The sequence below is a fragment of the Bison bison genome, unplaced genomic scaffold (genome assembly GCF_000754665.1).
Source record: "Bison bison bison isolate TAMUID 2011002044 unplaced genomic scaffold, Bison_UMD1.0 scf7180017864180, whole genome shotgun sequence".
Taxonomy (NCBI): domain Eukaryota; kingdom Metazoa; phylum Chordata; class Mammalia; order Artiodactyla; family Bovidae; genus Bison; species Bison bison.
Window position 1 is genome coordinate 417,683 of NW_011494752.1, and position 16,899 is coordinate 434,581.

General features: G+C 53.6%; 2 protein-coding genes across 3 annotated transcripts; one reads left to right on the forward strand and one right to left on the reverse strand.

The window, feature by feature from the left end:
* The first annotated feature begins 222 nt into the window (after positions 1–222).
* Positions 223–1,354, forward strand: LOC104990424 (cytochrome c oxidase assembly factor 3 homolog, mitochondrial). 2 transcript variants are annotated; one of them, XR_825513.1, is made up of 3 exons: positions 223–473; positions 810–1,228; positions 1,259–1,354. XR_825513.1 is itself a non-coding variant. In XM_010842496.1 (2 exons), the coding sequence occupies exons 1-2, from the start codon at positions 260–262 to the stop codon at positions 914–916; spliced, it is 321 nt and encodes a 106-aa protein (XP_010840798.1). In that variant the 5' UTR covers positions 223–259; the 3' UTR covers positions 917–1,354. The 2 variants fall into 2 exon arrangements, 1 of the variants encoding a protein (XP_010840798.1); XM_010842496.1 differs by having other exon boundaries at positions 810–1,354.
* A 729-nt stretch (positions 1,355–2,083) lies between these two features.
* On the reverse strand, positions 2,084–16,895 carry WNK4 (WNK lysine deficient protein kinase 4). Its single transcript, XM_010842497.1, has 19 exons — positions 16,314–16,895; positions 14,697–14,869; positions 13,693–13,913; positions 13,195–13,352; positions 12,577–12,665; positions 12,265–12,481; positions 10,273–10,537; positions 9,929–10,050; positions 9,645–9,703; positions 9,450–9,567; positions 9,063–9,179; positions 5,138–5,275; positions 4,536–4,590; positions 3,856–4,439; positions 3,697–3,757; positions 3,179–3,587; positions 2,891–3,090; positions 2,630–2,727; positions 2,084–2,523 (listed from the first exon to the last, which is right to left on the reverse strand). Exons 1-19 carry the CDS (start codon positions 16,893–16,895, stop codon positions 2,521–2,523), a joined length of 3,669 nt encoding a protein of 1,222 aa, XP_010840799.1. The 3' UTR covers positions 2,084–2,520.
* Positions 16,896–16,899: the final 4 nt, after the last annotated feature.

Sequence of the window (16,899 nt, forward strand, 5' to 3'; positions counted from 1 at the left end):
GCCTCAAATCTGAGGAAAACCCAATTCCTAACACAGCCTCGAGCCTTCCACAGCCTTTTCCCGCCCCAACGGCCGCGGGCCCTCAGCCAATCGGAAAGCACGGCCTATTCCCTCCTGCCCCGCCCTTTCCCTTTAGCCGCGAGCCGCACTCTGTGAACAGAAAGGCGGACTACAGCTCCCAGGATTCCCTTCAGAGGCCGAGGACTACTATTCCCAGCAAGCCCCGCGCCCCGAGAACGGCGAAGGGCAGAGCGGCAACATGGCGACACCCGGACCTGGAGACCCTGTGGATGCCAAAAGCGGAAAGGCCCCCCTGGCCCAGCGCATCGACCCGACTCGGGAGAAGCTGACTCCTGCACAACTACAATTCATGCGGCAGGCGCAGCTCGCCCAGTGGCAGAAGACGCTGCCACAACGGCGGACCCGGAACATCGTGACCGGCCTGGGCATTGGGGCCCTGGTATTAGCAATTTGTATCCATCTGGACCACAGACTAGGGAAGACCGCATATGGGGGCAGGGGAAGGGCAGCAAAGGCGTGTAGGAGGGCAGTGCGGGGATGGTAGAAAGAACCGGAGCTATGAAAACCTTGGCTACTTCTAACGCCGAGCCAAGAATTTAAGTGTACCTTGTCATTTTAAAGGTGCTCTTTTAATATAATTTATTAATGATAACGAAATCGGGGTCAGGGCTCAGAGGAGCAGAGGGCAGAAGGTGATTTGGGAGGATGAGATAAACAAAAGTGGTGGAGCAAATCTGAGAAAAGGCAATGCACATATTCCACGTGGTTTCCTGAACCCACCTCCCCAGATGGTTACACCTTCTACTCGGTGTCCCAGGAGCGTTTCCTGGATGAGCTGGAAGATGAGGCCAAAGCTGCTCGAGCCCGAGCTCTGGAAAGGGCATCAGGACACTGATCCAGATGGGCATGGTGCATCTCTAACCTGCTGGAGTCCCTTCACATGATGGATGATGCTCCATGATCCTGTAGAAATTGAAGCCTGCGTTGCTGGCCTTCTTACTAACTTTGGACCATGATAGGGGTCCAAGTAGCCGCTTTGTGCATCTGGCCATTGGCAAGGGAACAACGCCCACCTAATGTTGATTCTGTGCGCCCACTGACCCCTTTTCCTAGTTGTTTCCTTGTTTGAAGTATCCACCTTGGCTTTTCCCAAGCTTTGACTTCATGGTTTAATCCTCTTAAACTCCCCTGGGGGCTGGTTTCGAGGGTGGAGGACAAGAGGTGGGCTATTATGGGGGTGGGTGTGGCAGCTCTGTGCAGTGTTGGAGCCTAAAGTGGGAAAGATGGGGTCAGGTTGAAAATAATAAACGAAGTCATTTCTCTCCAAGTCCAATGAGTGTGTTGGGGCTGACACTTCATGCTGAAGCACTTCACAGGCAGCAGCTGCAGCACTGATACTGCCCCAGGGAGCCAGAAATGTTTAACTAGAATTACTTTTTCCATGAGATCTTTCCACCTGATTTAAGGGAGAGATTGTGGTGGGTCACTGGGCTGTTTTGAGACTGAACCAGCTCTTGGGGGCAGGGAGCAGGCGGGGAGGAAGGTCACCCTTCTGTCCTCAACCCCACACTATGCTCAACTTGACTGCCTTTTCCGTTCTCCAGAGGTAAAGGAAGGATGGACAAGCAGCTTTTATTAACTTCCACTGGGGCCTGCTTCTGTAGGCCTAAGGCGGAGTCTGGGTGGAATCTTAGCTTGGTCAGGTGGATTATTGACCTTGAAGTTTCTTCATGAACTGCTGGCAGGAAGCCCAAAAGCTGGGTTCCACCCCTGCCTCCCATTGTGAGAGGGGAATTCCTTCTAAATCCTCCCCTGCCTAACCCTACTACAAAGCTTTTTTGACTGTGCTGGCTCTTCATTGCTACTCTAGTTGGGTTTTCTCTAGTTGCAGCAACCAGGTGCTACTCTTCCCTGTGGGCTTCTTATTGCAGTGGCTTCTCTCTGCACAGCACAAGCTCTAGGGTGTGCAGGCTCAGTGGTTGTGGTACATGGGCTTAGTTGCCCTGTGGCATGTGGAATCTTCTCTGACTAGGAATGGAACCCATGTCCCCTGCACTGAGAGGTGGATCCTTAACCACCAGACCACCAGGGAAGTTCCCCCACAGAGCTTTGCCCAGTTTTTAAGATCCATACAGATTCACCAGGTTCTAGGTTCCAGAATTTTTATTGGCTGCTACTAATTTTCCCTCCTCCTTTCCAACTGGGAGTGTGCCTTCTAGAATCATCTGGACTCAGGTGGGACTGTTTAGTGGTTCTCTCTCGGCTGGGGAGGTGGCAAGGATGAGGATTTACAGAACATACACCTTCTACACACAGCAAACAGTTCCCACGTGTTTGGCTCTTCCTTCTAGGGGAGCAGCACTGTCCATGCCCGTCCAGCCTCCTACTCCCTCAGTGCTGAGGTCTTCCTCGCAGAGTTGTGTTGGTCAGCAGATTCTAAGGGCATAAGCTCCATGGTGGGCCCAGGTGTGGGTGAGACACATGGCTTCTGTTCATAATTCACTGGAGGAAAAAGAAGAAGTACTAAGGAACCTCCAGAGCTGGAGGAGGCTGAAGCTAAAGCCAGTTACCATTCCCTGGGCTCTCCCTCCCTTGAGCCCGCCCTCACCATCCTGCCAACATCCCCGGCGAATGTCACCCCCTTGCTTGCCCGCTGCTCCTGGGAGCCGGTGCTGCTGCCACTCAGGGAGTTCCTTCGCATGATGCCTGGGTGCAGGATGGGGAGGGAGAGCACTGAATGAGGGAAGGGGCCACAGGGAAAAGTGGGGGGCTAGTCCCCCCACAGCAAGGGGCAGATTCCCAGGGCCTGAAAGACAGATCACTAGGGAGGGGACTCTGGAACAATGGGAGCTGGTGACTTCTGTCTCACCCGGGCCCAGGGGCTCAGAACGCTGCAGGCTGTTGCGCCGTGAGGTGGGGAAGCTGCCCTTGGAGAGGCGGCGCTGGCGGCTGGACAGCATAGCAGCAGGGGCCACGATCCCTGGTGGGGGCTGCTTTCCAAGCCTGCTATACAAGTCCTCGATTTCCTGTTTCTGTAGTGTCTGTAGTGCCTCCACCTCTGACAAGTGCCTGAGGACACACCAGGGCCGTGAGAGGGCTGGCCCAACACTTAGCTCTGGCAAATCCACCTCCTGACCACCATTCTCCCCAGACTCACTTCTGCCGAAGATTCTGCAGCTCAGCCCAGAATTCCTCGTCCTCTCCACTGCTCTCGGACTCCTCACTGCTCAGACACAGGCTGCTATAGGAGTAGCTCATCCACACTGGGCTAGGATGGCTCAGGGGTGGAGGGCTGCCCCCTACTTGGGGTTCCTGCCCATCGTCCCCTTCCTCTTCAGCTCCAGCCCCTAGGCCCTCGGCTGCACGGTCACTTTCAGCCAGAGCCTCCCTGGCCTCTGGCCTGGCTCCAGCACTGTCCTCTGTGTCCGAGCTCTCCGAGGTCAGCTGAGGGGTTGGAGGCTTCAGGGAGCCAGAGGGAGTTGGGGATGCCAGCTGCAGGGGAAGAGGCTCAGCTGGCTCCTTGGATGAAGTCACTTGGAAGCGCCCAACAAGCTGAGGCTTTCCCTCTGCAGCAAGACAAAGAAGGCATCATGAAAGAAGGAAGAGAAATCGGTGGTAGGAAATAAAGTCACTGAGAATGATGGGCAGGGGAGAGTCAGTGGTCAAAGGTCTCACCTTTCGAGATGGGCACCAATCTGGCTTCACCCGGGAGTGGCTGACCAAGATTTGGAGAGGCCTATAAAGTGTGGGTCTGTGAGTAGAGAAATGATCCAGAATGAAGCCCACCCGCCCCTCCTCCCGCCACCCAATCATCCCTCTTGGTTTCCTACTCACCTCACTCTCCACCTCAGCTGTCAGAGATGAAGGCCACTCCTGGCCACAAGGAGTACAGGGAGTGGGAGGGGGCAGGCTAGGGAGAGGACCAGGAGGAGCTGGAGGAGACTGGGACAGGAGCCCAGGGGACGGGGACAGCAGGGACTGAGCCACGGTCATCACAGCCAGAGAGAAGGCACTAGCCAGAGAGAGGAGAGGGGCTGCGGTGGTGGAGGGGAGGGGACAAGCAGAGGGGCAGAGGGGAAAGGAGGGAGCAGGAGTGCCCTGGAAACAATCGGGGGGGAGAGAACTCTGTGAAAACTGAGCAGATGGGACTGGAAACTGGGGTGCACTGGGAGAGAGTGGAAGTGGACAGCTTTGGGGGTGTGGAGAGAGATTTGAGGAGGCCTGAGGAGAAATTGGGGAGAATGAGGAGGGGTTGAGATGACATGGGGGAGAAGTGATGGGAAGGATGGGACTTGGGAAAACAGGAGTTCCAGGAGAAAAAGAGCTTCCAGGAGACAAGGGGGTTCCAGGAGAAGATGCGGAGGTGGAAAAAGCTGCCCAGCATCTCTGCTCCAGGGAGGTGCTGCTCTGGAGCTCTGCTGGGAAGGGAGGGAGGGGAGGTTGAGATTCCAGTCCTCCATTCCCATGGAGCAACCCCAGGGGTGGGATGAATAGGGACAGAATGCAGTACATACCCCTGGATGGGTCTGGGGGGGACCCCGGGAGAGCAGGCAGTGGTGCTGACTCCTCCTGAGAGAGAGAAATGTCACAGTGGGAAGAGCTGAGTCTTAGATGGAAAATTTGAAGCTGGGCTTCTTAAGCCAGGACTCATGAGCTTCTGTGAGTCCACAGATGAGTTTCAAGGGATTCAAAAGTGTTTTCAAGAAATATTTAGTGGTAAAGGGGCATGACACCTGCAACTTACTTAAATGGTTCCAAAACAAGAATGCATGGACACACACGTGGATGGGAGAGAGGAAGCGAGAAGGCTAAAGCTCATGTGACAAGACACTACTAGCCAATCTAGACAGAGCACCTAGGGGTTCTTTGTACAACTATTGCAACTTCTCTGCAGGTCTGAAATTATGTCAAAATACTGAGTTAAAAGTATGCACTGAACACATTTTTCTGGAACAAGAGTCCATGGCTTTCATCAGACTCTTAAATGGGGGCAGAGCCATTGTTTTGGGATCCTAGAGATGACAACAAGTTAGATCCAAGGGGACTGGTGGAGGCAAAAAGTAATGAAGCCTGTAGCAGAGTCCCATCCCCCTGGAGGTGCCCACAGGGGTCTGACCTGGGGACTCAGAGGGTCTTCAGCAGCCTCCACAGGGCCAGTATCTCTCTTCAACAGGGTCTCCACTCGCTGGATAATCTCCCGAATCCGGTTCAGGAATCCAGCTCGCTCCGAGGGTAGAATGAACTCATTGTACACCTGGTGAGAATCAGTAGGAAGGGGAAGGGGAGCTCGGTTAATTCCACTTGTCCCTTTCTTTAAAAAACCAACCCTTCACCCCACTGCTTCTGCTCATCAATCTAAAACAAGTATTTAGTAAGCATCAGCTGTGTGCCATGCACTGTGTGGTTGTAAGGAGAAATACAGCTTAGAGGAAAGGAGCTAAACTTCATAGCATGCATGTTTATACCAGATCTTTACATATCTTATCACATTTGACACCAACAACAGCTTGCTGTGGTCTCCATGTGGTCTCTTTAGAGTTATGCTAACCAATGCTCAACAAGGTGCAGTTCAGTCTTCCCAAGATCACGAGATTTGCACCCAGATCTTTCTAAAGCCAAAACCTGAGTTATATTTCCACTGATGCCTCACCTGTTTTTGGACACAACTCTGCTCATACAGCTTGTAAAATGTGCCACACAGATTCACATAAACACAGCTCCACAGAGTTAAGTAAAAATAAGGCAATATGTGATAAATGTAACATTCAGGTCCACAAACACTTACTGAGTGTTTTATGTGCCAGCATTCAGGTCTACAAACACTTATTGAGTGTTTTATGCACCAGGCATAGGCTAGATTCTTTGAGGGAACAAGGAAGCAGAAAACACTGTCCTGGTCTCAGAGAAGCCCAAAATCTTAGTGGAAGAGACACACACATACATAACTCAATAGACTTCAAGTCAGCCCAAGGCAGGTAAGGCATTTATGATTGAGGTACAGATAAAAGTGCTATTCCCGGAGGGGGAAGGGAGAGCCGCTGTTTAATGGGTAGAGATTCAGATTGGCAAGATAAAACAGTTCCAGAGACCTATTGCCCAACAATATGAATATACTTTACACTACTGACCTGTGCACTTCAGGATGGTTAAAATGACACACTTTATGTTATATGTTTTTTACCATGATTTTTAAAAATGCCATTCCAGGACTTCCCTGGTAGTCCAGTGGTTAAGACTCTGTGCTCCCAAAGCAGGGGGCCTGGGTTCAATCCCTGGTAGGGGAAGATCCCACCTGCCACATGGCTTGGCCAACAATAAATAAATAAGTAGAAATAAATAAAATAAAACACCATTCCAAGAAGAAAGCAGTTCATAACACTTCAGGGGACAGCGGGCAGCTGAGATGGCTCCAGAGCTGAGTCTTGAAGGATGACTAAGAAAAGCAACCCTTTATTGAGTACCTACCACGTGTGGACATTTCCCATACTTTTATCATTTCACTTCTCATACATGCTATATCATTTCTCATATATTACATAAGAAAAGTGAGAAGTGTTAGTCACTCAGTTGCATCCCAACTCTTTGCTATCCAATGGACTGTAGCCCTCCAGGCTCCTCTGTCCATGGAATTCTCCAGGTAAGAATACTGGAGTGTGTTGCCATTTGCTTCTCCAGGGGATCTTTCTGACCCAGGGATCAAAGGCGGGTCTCCCGCACTGTAGGCAGATTCTTTACTATCTGAGCCACCAGGGAAGCCCATCAGAACATCTTTGCAAAATAAGTAATATCCCCTCCATTTTACTGATGAAGTTCAGAGAGATTAAGAAACTTGCCCAAGTTTGCCAAATTAGTAGCTAACAGAGCTGAAGTTGGAACTCAGGTCTTATGTGAACCTCCATCCTTTCCTCTGTTCTGCACTGTTCTGAGGCAGCAAAGGGCACATTCACAAAATAGCGAAGACTGAAGTACAGCTGAGAGTGTTGTGAATTTTAAAGGTCATACTCCAGAATTTGAACCTTACTCTGTAACCACAGGTAGCCACTACCGATTTGGGGGCAAAAAAGCAAATTTAAAGTCTTGAGAGAATTCTGCTGCAGAGAAAGAGAGGGTGGGCTAGTAAGGAAAGAAAAGAAGGCAATGGACCCTGGGTTCAGGGACAGGGTCCCTCTGGTTGTGTGGGATCTGAATTGGGCTTGAAAGCCCATAGAGAAAGCTCCCAGGGAGAAAGACTGCTGAAAAGATGGAAGCAGAAGCTGAAAAGGCAAGTAGGCCTCTTCAGAGGACCATTCAGAAACCAGTGTGGCTGGATGAAAGATTCTTGAAGGTCTGAGTGGCTTGACAGAAGTGGATAAGCCTGCATGCCAGGTGCTGTTTTGTCTTTGTCCCTGACACAAGCTGAATGACATGATGGAGAGGAAGATTTAGACGGAGTTCCTGAAGTCTGACGTTTCCTCCATTCCCTTCCCTCCCGCATCCCAGAGGCTGGCAGCCACTGCCCCCATTCCACTGAAACTGGTCTCCCACAAAGACCTCCTCCTGACAAAAGCCAGTGTGGTCTTGCCTCAGGCCTCACCCTATGCCTCCTCGAAGCAATCTCCTTCCTCAGTTTTTACTAAAATATTCCAGAGTTCCTTCTGTCTCAGGTTCCAATTCTGTCCTTTGATAACCTATCCCTGCTCCCCGTTCCGGAACTGGGGGTATCTACTAAGATACTCCTCTATACCTCTGGCTTTGCAGGCCCATCTTCTCTCATGCTCAGCTCTGTGCTGAGACTCCCAGATCCACTCCTGCCAGTCCTGCCTGACCCATATTCTGCTTACTTATGGAGGATCTTATCTTGCCTGCCCCTCTGTCATTCAAGCTCATCATGATACCCCCTCCAAAAAACAAAGCCATACTCTCATTTTAAAACTTATCTCCTTTGATGGCCTATTCCTATGAGTTCCTCCAAGCTACAGGTCACCCTTGATAGCCCTTGCCCTAACTCCCTCTCATGTCAACTCATCAAGTATTTACTGACCATGTTCTATGTACACTGTACTATGTCAATCAATTACTGGATGACACAGTAGGTTATTTTTCCCAAAATAACCCCCAGATTCACCCCTCTTCTTCCTCCCCCTCCATAATCCATTCTCTCCTTGGACCATATCTAGCTTCTTGCGTCCATCTCCCAACTGGATACCCTACCCACAGCCCTCTCCCACATCCCACAACAGAGCAGTCTTAAAACCTATTCTCACGGTGTTACACACTTAACTCTTAAGACTCCATTACACATTACACGCTCACATTACATGCTTAAGCCCACATTACATGCCCAACCTCACTTCTACAAAACTTTTTTTAAATTGAAGTATAGTTGACTTACAATGTTGTGTTAAGTTCTGCTGTACAGCAAAGTGATTATATACATATAATATATATGTATATATACACATTCTTTCTTAATATTCTTTTCCATTATGATTTACTACCTAGGATACTGAATATAGTTCTCTGCTTTACAGCAGGATCTTATTGCTTCCAAGAGGAACCCATAATTCCAGTGACAAAGGTCTCCTCAAGAAGCCCTCCCAGCCCTATACTTCAAGTCACTCCCTGTTCCCATGCCTCTCCTTTGCCATACCACCACTAGACACGCCCTTTCTACTCTTCACTGCCATTCCGACTCATCTGTCAAGACCTTGCGTGAGTCCTTCCTCTTGTGCTGCTGACCCTTCCCTTACAGCCCATCCTTTCCTTATAGCCACAGCATCACGTGTCTAGTGTGCATACACTTCACTGCAGCACTTGTGGATATCTTGTGTTAGTCTCAAGTTGCTCCAGCTGAGGATCCAAACCTCCCTGGATAAACAGAAATCTCCTCCCAAACAAAGGCAGATAAGTCTTCAGTGTCACTGCACTGAGGGCCCGCCAGCTTTGAAACCCTTGTCCTTGGATTGTGGGGGGTCGGGGGGTGGGGCAGTTCAGCACCCGGGGACATCAGGAGGGAGACTCTTGTCTCAGATCATTAGAATGTGCTCTCATCTCTCCCTCACCATGGCAGCTGCGATCTCTTCTGGGCTGTCCCCATCCAGATCAAATCGGAAGGTCACCATCTTGCTGTTGTGCGTCTGCAGCTGGCATTCAACCACTCTGTCATTCTGGTCTGAGACCTTCAGAGTCAAAGTCAGCAGAAGGGAGGAGGTCAAGCTCTGTCTTCATCAAGTGTCCCCACCCTTCTCCACCCAAGTCACAGTGGCCAGATTGGAACCGGAGAGAAGCAGATTCTGCCCCCAAAGTCTCGTATTGAAAACATGACTGGTGGCCTCTTGGCTACCAGTAACACAGTGCTTCTCGCCTTTTCTGGCTGACCGCACTCCCATCACTGACAGTTCCATCCAGGCCCTGCAGGTTATTCCCGAACTCCTGTGCCCCTTCCTTACACTTGTGACCCGAAGCCGGGATCGAGGTCTACGCCGGAGGTTTTTCCCTGGGGGTCTCCTCATCCGTTCCATCCCTTCTCCCACATCACTAAGGCCTGATGCTGCATCTGAGGCATAACTGGAAAAGGGAAAAGACACTGAACCCCAGAGCTCCATATAGCTCACCTTGAAGCCCCCACTCAGACCAGAACTTACCTCTCTCCAGGGGAAAAGTCATTGCCGGGGCCAGAACGTGGAATGGATAGAGCAAAAGCCTGAAACAGGATATAGGTTCATGAGGTCAGGGGAGGATAACTTGTTGGGTTCCAAGAAGACGATATCAAGGGTGCTGGAGTACTAGGCAGAGGGAATAAAGATGAGGACAAGAGTGGTGGATTTCCAAGGACATGGGGCCAGGTCATAGTGTTGGGTTTTACAGGGTGAGAGCTAGGTCATAGGCTTGGAATAGCTGGGAGCCCCCCCATGTGACCCCCTCTCACCGCGGGCAGGCGGAGATGGGACTCAGCGGGGCTGGATGGCACCCCACTAGGGGGCTGAAGGGCAGGGTCTGAGGCATCCAGGAAGCCGGAAGAGCTGAGGTAGCCATCAGTCTCGCAATCCGCTGGTGGGGGAGGGAGGGGATCAAAAAAGGGGAAATAAAGCGGGGTGATGGCTGAGCAGGGGACTGCCTGAGCAAGGAGGGGGCCTGGGGCTGTGGGAGAGTTCTTTCCCAGAAGGAGCCCTGGCTAGATGTGGAAGGCTGGGTAAGTGACAGTGCTGTTGGGTTAAATGTCTGGGTAGGGGGGCAGAGGTCAAGGGTTCTGGGATGTTAAAGGTGACTTACAGGTGGTAGATGAATAGCTGGCATGGCGGAAGAGGAAGGGCTGGTGCTGGTCTGCCTCTGGCTCCTCGGGCTCAGGAGGGAAGGCACTCGAGGGACCAGGAGTCATGGGGACAGCTGCTGGTGGGGGTCTCGGCGCTGGGGGGAGGGCCTCCAACTCCCTAGCTTTACGCAGCTTCTCACGCTTTCGCTGGATGGCAGCAACCCGTTCACGCACTGCACGAGCCACTGGCTGGTAATCAGCTTCACACACTAAGCCCAGGGCCACCTGGAGTTGGAAGGGTGAGGAACACAGTTTGAGGTGAGATTCACCGTCTCCCAACAAAGCCCCATCAGGACACCTTCTTGAGGCCTCTAGGATATACAAGAAAAGGAACATATATTGATTACCCACTGTGTCCACAACTGGCATTTTTTAAAAAGTCGTTTATTTACTTGACTGCGCTGGATCTTTGTTGTGGCAAGTAAGATCTTCAGTTGCATGTGGAATCTAGTTCCCTGACCAGGGATCAAACCTGGACTCCCTGCATTAGTAGCATGGAGTCCTAGCCACTGGATCACCAGAGAAATCCAACTGGCAACTCTTTACCATATCATCATTAAATCCTTCCAGCAACCTTCTGAGATAGGTCTTATCAACTCTATTTTAGAAATAAGTAAAGTAAGTGACCAGTTCAAGGTTATACTCTAAGTCAATTGTTCTGGGGGGATGGTGGAGAAAAATATCTGTAGATATTTTTAGTTGTCACAACTTGGGGGGTGATCCCACCGGGATCTACTAAGTTGATGCCAGGGATTCTTCTCAACAACCTACAACAGTATAGCACAGTCTCCCAAACAATGATGTCACTAGTGTCAGAGTCAAGAACCTCTGTATGTAATGGATCAGGTCCCAATCTCAGGTCAGATTTGAGCTCGGTTACAGAGACTGACTCCTATGTCTTATTTCAAACACATTCTTAGGTTCTTGACCCAGATCCACCAACAGATGATTCCCACCCTTTCAACTGCATTTTTCCATCAAGAATACTCTTTCCCTTCCCACCTCAGACCTTCCTAAACCATCCCCACATTTTCTGCCTCTCATATATGCCTCTCCTGGTCCACCAGCTTCTATTCATTATCCTTATTCATTTCAATAACAAGCTTCGCTGGACAGGTAAAGGAGGTGGGGCAGGATGAGCTGACTCAAAATCTGAACAACCTGAGTCAGTTGTGCCACTTGCTTGCGACCTGGTACAAGATATTCAGCTTCTTTGAGCTTTCATTTCCTCAGCAGTAAATCAGATAAAATCACTCTATGCAGGGTTGGTAACAACCATCAGATGCACGTGAGAGGGCTCTAAGATGTGGGTGGTTAACTGAGTTCCCATCACGTGCTAAGCACTGTCAGGGGCAGAAGGGTCAATACACATAGTCTCTGCCCTCAAGACCTTGTAGTCTTGTGGAGGAGAAAGATGGGAATGTATCCTGGTATAAAGCAAGACTGATGGGGACCCGTCCAGTAATGGAGGGCCTGCTGAAATGGAAAGACGCATTTAACTTTAACTCTAGAGCCGACAGGCTTTCTCAAATGCACGGTTCCAAGCATGAAGCAAGATCAAGAAAAAGATGGGGTGGGGGAAACAAGAAAGGGAAAAATAGATAACACGGAGAGAAGGACAATTAGGGAAAACCGGATCAGCAGGAAGTTAAAACAGGGAGGTTGAGGGACCCAGGGCTGGAAAAGGAAATCTTCGACTTGCGGAGAACACTAAGTGTGCCCGCAGGTGCGTTAAGGCGAGGGCAGCAGGGAGACACTCGTAGGAGACTCGGAGAGGGCTTCGTTGAGCCCACCACCCAGACAACCCACCACCCAGACAACCCACCGCCCAGACAACCCACCGCCCAGACAACCCACCGCCCAGACATCGCACCCGCAAGGCACTGGCCCCTCCGGTTGAGGTCCACACGCCCCTCATACGTTACGCAGCAGGTATGCTGTCCTCCGCTCACCATCTCCTGAGCCACCTCCTCTGCCGCGTCCCGGCCCAACTGGAACAAGAACTCGATGGCCTGGTTGTCCCGTGGGCGCCCCCCTCGCCGCGCGTCCTCCATGCGCAGCCAGAGCTTGAGGTCCGGCTTCTCTCCGTCGTCCTCCTCCGCCAACTCCACGTGCACGCCGCGCTCCTCGCGGAAGAAGGCGTGAGCCAGAAGGTCGTGGATGGTGAACCTGAGGGCGGTGCCAGCTTGAGCAGAGCCCCACCGCCGCCCGCCGCCCGCCCTCCCCATCACCCCACCCCCCTCCGCCCTGCCCCCTCCACCCACCTCTCATTCTTATCCGTGCGGATGCAGCCTTCAATGATCTCCTTTACCTCGGGCATCTTCACCTTGTAGAAGCTGTTGGGTTTCGTGCCCTGGGGAATGTGGTTGCATGAGGCCTCCCGCTCTCTGTGCCCCAGCTCTCTGCTGACTTCCCCCTCCCACCCCGCCCCAGCCCGAGGCGGCAGCGCTTGCAGTTGCCAAAGCACCGGCTACGCGTTTAGAAGTTGTGATTTCAAATCCCAGTCCCCCCGCCCCGACCCCCCACCCCACCCCCACACACACGTATCGACAGTGCGACCTTGAACCAGGCTCTCGCTGAGCCGGTGTCCTCATTTGTAAAATGCAGGGCAGAACATTTGCCCTGCTCACCCCGCGGGGCAGCGGATACGATCGGATGAGAGATTGGATTTGAATCATCTGTAATCTCTAGGGAGCGCTACACACATCGTAATTCTAAAAAGCCTGTATTGGAGAGGCCGTGAGTGCATCCAGTAACCTTCAGTGTTCACCGGGGCGTCTTTGTGTCTACCCCGTTTTCATCAAGGGAAAGGGCATTGACCGCTGGGTGGCCGGGGCAGCCAAATGGAAGGGGGACTTGTGATTCCCTCTCCTCCCTCTCACCGAGGTGACCTTGCGGTAGATTTGAGCGGCATTCTGGCACTCTGAGTAGGGGTACTCCGAGGTCGCCATCTCCAGCATGCACATGCCAAACGCGTACACGTCCACGGCCTCATCGTACTTTTCCTCGTACATCTCTGGGGCCATGAACTCCGGGGTCCCTGCAGGATCCACAGCAGACGTTAGTGCCTCCTTTCTGGCTTCGTCCCTCTCCTTGAAAGTACAAGTGGGGGTGGGGGCAACCCCGCGAATTCCGGAGTGCAAGAGACTCACCCCTTCTCGTCGTGTGTGTGTGTGTGTGTGTGTTGGGGGGGGAGGGGGTTGTGGGGAAGAGGACACGCTACAAGTCTCATCTTCCCCGTGGTTTTCTAACTCCGTGGAGGGGTTCTAACTCTAATTACCCTTCTAAATCTACTAGGGGCAGGGGGTCCCCAGGCTCTCTCCCGACAGGGGAAGGGGAGGGAGGGTAGGAGTGGCAAGGATCCTCCTGGAGCGACGCACCGATGACGCTCTTGGCGAAGGAGGCGCGCTTGAGCGTGGCCAGGCCCAGGTCCCCGATCTTAACCGAGCCCGAAGGGCCGGTGATAAAGACGTTGTCACACTTGAGGTCTCGGTGCAGGATAGGGGGTACTCGGGAGTGTAGGAAATGGAGCCCCCGCAGGATTTGGCGGCTCCAGCGCTGAAGGACTCGTGGTTTCATCTCACGGAACCGCCTCAGGTATCTAGGGGAGGACGCACAGCTAGGGTCAGAACAAGGAACACAGAGGATGGGGAGGGAGCCCACCACTGGGAGGGTCTCCTCCCCCGTAGCCCCCCCACCCCCGCCCACGCATCTGCCGCTAGCTTCTCCTAGCACAGATCCGCGCCCAGTCTCAGACAGAAAGGCAGTCAGGGGGTGTGGCAGGTAGACAGAAGGTTACAAAACGGGTAAATTCAAGATATGGCCGCCGCCAAGGTGCTGTGGAAGCGCGGAAGGGATGACTAGCTTCCCCGGACGTGGGGGAGGGCTTCCTAGAGGAAATAACTTTTCTGTGGTGTCTTGAAGGATGAGTAGGAGTTCAAGGGTGAAAATGGGAAGAGATGAAGACCTTGCAGGCAGAAGGAAGGCGTGCTTAAAGGCACGGAGACAACAAGTGACGGCACAGGGTGGGAGGAGGTGCTGGGAATTTGCTTTGTCCGGAATGTAGGCTGGATCCTATAAGGACTTTGTGAGCAGTCGCTAGAAAGAATGGACTTTATCCGGAGGGCGGTGGGATAGTTCAAAGGGGTTTTAAGGAGAGAAGTGATAAGACCAGATTCCAGGAAGATAGGATAGCTTGGAGAGGAGAGGGGTAGCATGGTGGAGGACTCTTTAGGGGGCACTGCAGGCCTCCAGACACTCAAGAGGCGAGGATAAGAGAGTGAGCCCGGTTTGGGACCTGCGTGTACAGTCTGAGGAGGCCAGAAGCAGTGGCGACCTCCCACCACCAGTCCTCCCAACTACCACCAGCAGGCGCGGAGCTCACGTCTTGAGCGTGCCCGAGGTCATGAGTTCGGTGACCAGCACGATGCAAACCTGGCCCCTCAGCACCGACTTCCAGGAGTCGTAGAAGCGGACGATGTTGGGGTGCTGCAGCCCCTTGAGCATCTCCACCTCCTCTGAGAATCGCTGCCGCTCGGCTCGAGACAGTTTCCGAGTCTGTGGGGTAGGGGACGGGGATCACGGTCACCTCAGGCCCAGGACCCCCACGAAGAGGGGGATGGGGACACATGCGGCGGGGCTTGGAGGAGCGGTGAGGGTAGGAGGCAACAGATGGGACTGTGTGGGTGGGATCATTCGCCAACAGGATTGTAGACCCGGAGTTCCCGGTTTGCGCCCCCTGGGCCGCTCCAAGGACACGCCCACTATGGGCCTGGGGCCGCCCCCTGGACCCCCTCCTGGACACAAGAGCTTTTATGCAGCCCGGTCCAGGAGCTCTGAACTCAATAGCGCCTTTGTAGCCGCCCAGGCCGGCCGTGGGGCGGGAAGGGACGCCCGGGGGCTGGCAGCGGGCAGGCAGCAAGCAGGCAGGCGGGCAGAGAATTGGGGCCGGCAAGGGGATTGGCCTCAGAAACTGGTAACTGCTAGATCCAGGGAGAAGGACTGCAGAGGGAGGTACAGACAAAGAGAGAAGGGATCCAGGACCAGGTGCCAGGAGACCGCCCCCTGCTCCATAGCTGTCTCGCTTTCCCCCATCTCCTTCCTCCACCCCCTCTAACCCCTAGTTTGGACGCTTCTCCTGGCCTGGCCTAAAGCCTGGGGTGTGGCACTGGCAGGCACAAGGGGCAAGCTCAGTGCCAGGGCTGGAGGGGAGGACCCTTCCTCCAGGCTCTGTCCCCTCAGTCTGAATCCAAAGCTACTACCTCAGACTTAACTGGGTTTCCCCTCTATGGGAGGAAGGTCCTTCAAGCCAGCATACCCCTAAAGCCCATGGGGCTCAGTGCTTTTGGTCTGGGGAGAGGATAGCTCAGGTAGGCAGTGGGATGAGGAGCAGGACTGGACTCAGGCCAGGGCTGGAGCTCCTGTCTCCCCCTCCCCCAGCCATGGCGAAGTCCAGAAGTTTGTTCCAGAAGGGATGTGGGAAGGCCCTGTCCTGCTACAATAGCCCTGTATCTTCTGGAAGTGGAGAGGACCCTGTCCCAGCTCCTGGCCTCCATCATTCCAGCCTTCTAATCTGCAAAGATCCAAGGCAAGGAAAAAGGAGGATCAGGGTCACACTGAGGGTCTCAGGACTTAAGGGGAAGGGAGAGGAGGAGACAGTGGGTAACCACTGCAGGAAATTGGTGAGCCACCCCTCAGGTCTGAGCTGGCTCCCTACCCAATTTCCCATCTTATTTTCTTTCCAGCTCTCAGGGTTGAGATGGAGCCGGAAAAGTAAGAATGTCTTAAATCCACAGGGGAGCTACCAAACACCACCTGCCTCAGCTTATCCTTCTGCAGCCTGGAATCAGCCAGGTCCATGGATCATCAGAGCAAGTGGGACAAGTGTCCGGACATTTGACTGGAAAAATACATCCCCCTTGCTGCTGTTCCCTGGGTCTCCCATCCCAAGACCTCCAAAGGTCCCATCCCGTGGCGTCACCGAGGGAGCGCCCAGCCGCACCTGCAGCTCACACCAGGCCACCTCCACCGTGGTGTCGGTGTCCAGCCCTCGATACACCGTCTTGAACGAGCCACGTCCAATCTCGATGTCAAACTTGAGGTATCGGCCGTCCGGGGACGTTGCCACAGCCTGGGTCTCCGTGTCCTCTTTTTCCTCTTGCTCCCGCCGCCGCTCCCGCGCCGCCGCCGCCTCGGTGATCCTCGGCTGTTCCCGGGACCCCGACCCTCCTGTGGAGCCGGCGGGCTCCAAACGCTCGGAGTCTGCAGGCTTCACAGGGGCGCCCGTGGTCCACGTGCCCTCAAGGGGCTCTTCAGAGCTGGGCGGTGGGCTCATCGCGGGGCCGGAACCAGCGGAGTCCGGCGGATCAGGGGGCTCCGGAACGGGTGAGGCTGGCTGGGACCAAGAGCTCAGTAGCCCCAAGTCGACTGAGCTGCGGCGGCTGAGACGGGAAGAGCGCGGCCGGGGCTCAGCCTTCCCGGAGAAGCGGCGCACCCGGCGGGAAGGGGGCCCGAGGCGGGGCGGCCCCGCCGCGACAAGGGGCGGCGGGGGCCGCAGGGGCAGGTCAGCCTCCGCCTGGGACATGGGG